The sequence below is a fragment of the Nannospalax galili genome, unplaced genomic scaffold (genome assembly GCF_000622305.1).
Source record: "Nannospalax galili isolate Female #2095 unplaced genomic scaffold, S.galili_v1.0 scaffold820, whole genome shotgun sequence".
Taxonomy (NCBI): Eukaryota; Metazoa; Chordata; class Mammalia; order Rodentia; family Spalacidae; genus Nannospalax; species Nannospalax galili.
Window position 1 is genome coordinate 865,512 of NW_008346549.1, and position 5,363 is coordinate 870,874.

At 50.1% G+C, this 5,363-nt stretch overlaps 1 protein-coding gene across 9 annotated transcripts in view; it reads left to right on the forward strand.

Annotated features, from left to right (window-relative positions):
* The window catches only part of Txnrd2 (thioredoxin reductase 2), a 56,339-nt gene extending 51,362 nt beyond the window's left edge, over positions 1 to 4,977 (forward strand). For 8 of the 9 annotated variants that reach the window (XM_008843024.2, XM_029568296.1, XM_017800587.2 and 5 more), the window contains 2 exons: positions 3,466 to 3,670; positions 4,729 to 4,977. In XM_008843024.2, coding sequence (XP_008841246.1) covers positions 3,466 to 3,589 — 124 coding nt within the window. In that variant the 3' untranslated portion in view covers positions 3,590 to 3,670; positions 4,729 to 4,977. Of the gene's footprint in view, positions 1 to 3,465; positions 3,671 to 4,728 lie in introns of those variants that run through there. The other variant, XM_029568303.1, reaches the window with a different exon arrangement.
* Positions 4,978 to 5,363: the final 386 nt, after the last annotated feature.

Here is a 5,363-nt window from a genome sequence, read left to right on the forward strand (position 1 = left end):
CTGGCCTTGAACTCATAGAGATCCACCTGCCTCTGCCTCCCAAGTGCTGGGATTAAAGGCATGCGCCACCACGCCCAGTAATTTTATTATTTCTATTTTAAGTGTATGCGTGTATTGCCTGCATGTAGGTAAGTGCACCCATGTCATGCAGCCTGCGGAGGTCAGAAGAGGCTGGGACTGGAGTTATGAACAGTTGTTAGCTGCCATGTGGGTGCTAGAATTTGAACCTGGGTCTTCTGCAAGAACAACCAGTGTTCTTAAGAACAAGCAGTGTTCTTAACCACTGAGCCATCTCTCCAGCCCCTGAATTGTCTATTTTTATAGATTTATTTATTATTTTTATTTATGTATGTGTATGCATGTACCTGTGTGCATTCATGTGCACCACATGCATACAGGTGCCCATGGAGGCCAGACAGTTGGAGTTATAGGCAGTTATGAGCTACCTAATGTGGATGCTGGGAACCAAACTTCAGACTTCCGCAAGAGCTCTTAACTGTTGAACCATCTTTCCAGTGCCATATTGACTTTTTTTTTTTTTTTTTTTTTGTCTTTTTGAAGCAGGGTCTGCCTGTAGTCCCAGCTATCCTGGAACTCACTATGTAGACCAGGCTGCCTTGAACTCACAGAGATCTACCTGCCTCTGCCTCCCAAGTGCTGGGATTACAGGCATGCACCACCATGCCCAGCTATATTGACTATTTTTAAAAAGAATTATTTATTTTTATTTTATGTGTACTAGTACTTTCCCTGTGTATATATGTGTACCACATGCATGCATTACCTGTGGAGATCAGAAGAGGGTGTTGAGACCCCTGGAACTGGAGTTACAGCCATTTGTGAGCCATTAAGTGGGTGCTGGGAACTGAGCCCCAGTTCTCTACAAGAGCAGCAAGTACTCTTAACCACTGAGCCATCTCTCTAGCCCCAAATCGTCTATTTGTATTCTGTGGTTTTTCTTTTGTAGTTGATTGTGCTACAATTACTGAGTTATAAGAGTTCTTTGTGGTACTGGAGAGATGGCTCAGTGGTTAAGAACACTGGTTGTTCTTGCAGAAGACCCGGGTTTGAATCCCAGCACCCACATGACAGCTAACAACTGTCTGTAACTCCAGTCCCAGAGGATCCAACAGCCTCTTCTGTCCTCCGTGGGCATTGTACAACATGGGTGCACTTACCTACATGCAGGCAATACATGCATACACATAAAAAATGTTCTTTGCATATTAAGGTAATCAACAGTATATAAAGAGGCTGCCACTATTTAAAAGACTTCTTCAGATTTTTATTTATTTTTATTTTATGTGTATGAGTGTTATGCCTGTGTGTATGTAAGTGTTCCCATGTCATACAGTGCCGGTGGAGGCCAGAAGAGGGCATTGGATCCCCTGGAACTGGAGTTACAGACAGTTGTTAGCCACCATGTGGATGCTGGGATTTGAACCTGGGTCTTCTACAAAAGCAACCAGTACTCTTAACCACTGAGCCATCTCTCTAGCCCTTAAAAGACTTTTTGAGAAATTCTTCCAGAAACTGGGTTGTCTGGGCAACAAAATGTGCATGTAGGAGCAAAGCGTTTGTGGAACAGAGCCAGGGCTGGTCCTGTCCCATTAGCCTCAGGAACCTCTCAGGCCAAGCCAGTGTTAAGATGTCCTGCCTACCATCATTCACACAGGGTCACCTTTTCACCTATAGCCATTCTCTTTGCATCCCAGATGGACACTCCCCCAATGGGCTCCAGCAGGACTCTCAGGAGAACTGCACCTGACTTATGAGTCCTACCCATTGGTTACCCTGACTGAATTTCCAGATGGTAGCCTTGCTACAGATGACTCTGAAGCTTAGAGATCACAGACATTCCAAGGGCATGGACCCACCTGGGACCTGAGGCCCATGCCTGGGAGAACCTAATCACCAACTAACATATGTTCGGACCAGGTGGGCCACGGTGGGCCTCAGGCTTGCTGTCCTGTGACAGGCATAGCCCCATTGGAGGGCCCAGGCTGGGTTTTCTAGGTATCTGGCCTAGCCCCTCTATCTCACCTATAGATTCCATACTGGTCCTATTCCTCTGCTCTAACCCTCTCCCTCTCTTCCCTGTCCCCAGCTCTTGGCCACATTCATATGTCCCCAGCCCACTGGGGACCCAGCTGTCCACACAGCCTCCTCCTTGCACTTTCCCTGTTCCTTCTCACCTTTGCTTCCTCCGGAGTTCTAGCCACAGCACCATGAATGCACGCACATACACATGTACACACACGTACATCTTAGCGTGGGATCCTGATTTGCAGCCGCTCTTGACAGCTCTTTCTTACCACACTCAAGACCTGGATGCTGCTCAGGACTCCTGAGGACTATGGAAGTGAGGGGTCAACCTCACTCATTTTGGCCATGTAGAAAAGATCTAAATTTAAATGTTATTAAAACACCAGAGAACTGTTTTGATTGGTAAGGAGTACATGGTTTTAGGCTGTACAGCACTGTGGTTTTCCAGGGTCTGCCTGTGGGTGGAGACACTGAAGGTTTGAGTATGTTGGTGGAATGCTGAGACTGATGTATCAAACATGATCAGGAGGCTTTGGAGTAGACCTGCCCACCAGGGTCTCCTGAGTGTATTTGAAATGCACATACCTGCTGTTCAAGTTGGGAATTTACCCACCAGATACTTCAACACACAGGTGTATAGACCTAAGGAAAACTGCTTGCTTCAAAATTGTGTAATAGCAGACAATAAAAGTTGTTGTCACTTATGCCCTACAGGGTGTCCATAAGTGCTGTGCCCTGAGACAAATGGTACTTACTGATCATATGCTTTATACAGGGGCCTGTGTAGCCATCTGGAGTGCCCACAGCAGTCATTAGTCTGGAGACCTTTGGCACCTGGTTTGGGAACCTATGTGGGGGCCTAGTTTCAGAGGTCAGGAGGCAGGCTGGCAGTGGGGGCTGTCCTTGTAGGGCCAGTGGCTGGGCTGGGCCAGATCGCTTCCCTTTATGCACTTACTCTGGACAGGCATGGTGCCACCCACAGAGTAGCCAACTCCCCACCTTGTGCTCGGGTGCTTGAGTGCCATGTCTCCTTATGTGATATTTCTGAGTTGAAGAGCTGACCAGGTGGGAGGCTGGATGAGTGCGGGCTGCAGTCCTGAGTGTGCTCCTACTGGCTGGGGTGGGCAATCCCTGCTGTGCTTTGACAGTGACAGAGCAGGCCTTGGGGAAGGGGCAGGCCAGACTGGAGAGCAGGACAGGGAAAGCCAGGGAGAGGTCAGATAGGAGGCAGTCTGAAGTGGGTAGCCACTTGGCTATTACAGGCAGTGGGTGTTTGCTGGGAGGGCATAGACAGCCCAGCATAGTTGTGACAGGCTCAGTAAGGAGACCGTGTGCCTTTTAATGCTTCCCCAAAGTCAGGGTGATGTGGACACACCTCCCCATGCCAACCAGTTGCCATTCTTCACCCCATGTGCGCAGATGTGGGGCCTCTTATACACAGGTAATGCAGACAGTGGGCATCCATCCTACCTGCTCAGAGGAGGTGGTCAAGCTGCGCATCTCCAAGCGTTCAGGCCTGGACCCTACTGTGACCGGTTGTTGAGGTTAAAGCACCATCCCTGCCAAACTGAGGGCACACATGTGCCATCACCCACTAGGAGGCTCCTCAGTCAGCTGGACCCAGGTACGAAGGCTTTCGAGTAGAACACATTGCTAGGGGGCATAGGAGCCACTGTGATGGGCATTATGCCAGGTGCATGATAAAGCTGCCTTGAACAGGTGAGCTGTGTCAGGTCATGGTAGCTCGGAAACTGGACTGAGAGGGGAGGACATCAAGGATTCAGCACTCCGAAAGACATCCTGAGAACCCCGTCTGTGAAGTCATTGCTGTTCCCCACATGCATGGGTACTGAGAAGCTAGGCTCACTCTCAGTATCTCCTGGGCAGTCTCAAGTGCTGTTCCTTGTGCACTGTTAGGGGAGCTGGCCTCCCTTCCTGCCCGTGCAGAGTGAGCACTGTGCTGGCTCATTTCCCTCTCGCCCAGAAGGTGGAGATGCTGCCTTGTGCACTGCCGGTGGACCCATTGCACATGCGATTTAGCTACAGCTTTGCAGGACCAGGCTGGTCAAGTCAGCAACCGAAGTCTCAGGGCTTTGCTGGTCATTGTAATCTTTTAAGGAGGGAGACATTAGTAAAAGTCTCCTGCCCCTGTCAGGTCACCTCTTAGTCTGACATAGCATCCTCTACAAGCCCCAGCAGGATGTCCTGAGATCCTGAGATGTCTCCCTTGCTCATTGTCTCCCTTAGACATTCTTGGACTGGAGTCCTTTGGGACTGTTCTCCCTGCTGGGGTTCCCTCAAGATGCCCTCTGGCAGGTTGAGGGTCTGAACAGCAGCTCTAGTGGGCTTTGAGTCTCTGAGGGCCTCATCTGGGCATTGTGATGCCTACTCCACTATGGCTCTGCAGAGTCAGGACTGCCTTTGATGCAGACATAGGGCCTCCTAAAGACATTCTTACCAGAATATTATACCTCCTAGGCTGTTTTGTTAAGAGCCCACTATACGTTTTTATCATTTCAAAATGTTTTTGTAGCACTGCAGTGCTCTCTCTGAAATACTGACATGGGGGCAGGGGCTCTCTCATTTCCAATCCATCCCTCGAAGGTCTTATGTGCAATTGTGGGTGGCATGGCCAGGAAAATATGACAGTTGATTTACGCTGACTTCACTCATCGTTGGCAGGACTAACAGACCTTGGAGCCTCTCCTGGAGATTCCAGAAGACATCCATGGAGCACCGTGTGTCCTGCAGGGATGGCCCCAGGGAGCATTCAGCTCACACCTGTACCCTGATGCCCTCTTTGGCCTGGCCAGCCTTCCTGGGCTCCCAGTGCCAGATAATGATGACCTGGGCAGAAACCCACATGTGGGCTGCCCATGTCTGAACCCCCTGGCATTTCTGGAGTGCCAATAAAGAGGGTGTTTTCCTACACTGTGTTCTGCTTGTGGTATCCTGGGGATTGCCCAGTGGAGCAGGACCTGGCCATCCTACCAGCCCCTTCAAATATGAGTAACTTCCAAGCAAGGTCTGCTGGCACCAGGAGCATGATCTGTGGAACTATCTGGAACATCTGGAGCACTGAGCACTGAGTTCTGAAGTTCCCAGCAGTCACTGGGAGAAGTGATCCTGACCCATTGACCTTCCGGATACCTGGCAGGACACAGCACCCTTCCATCATCCTCAGCTTCCCTTGAGCTGCTGACTCAGGCCTGAAGACCCCTTCCTAGGGATCCTTCCTGGACCCTCTGTCTGGGTCACCCCTGCGGTCTCTGTGTGCATCTTGAAGCAAGAGTGGCTTAATTCCCAGCAGTTCATCA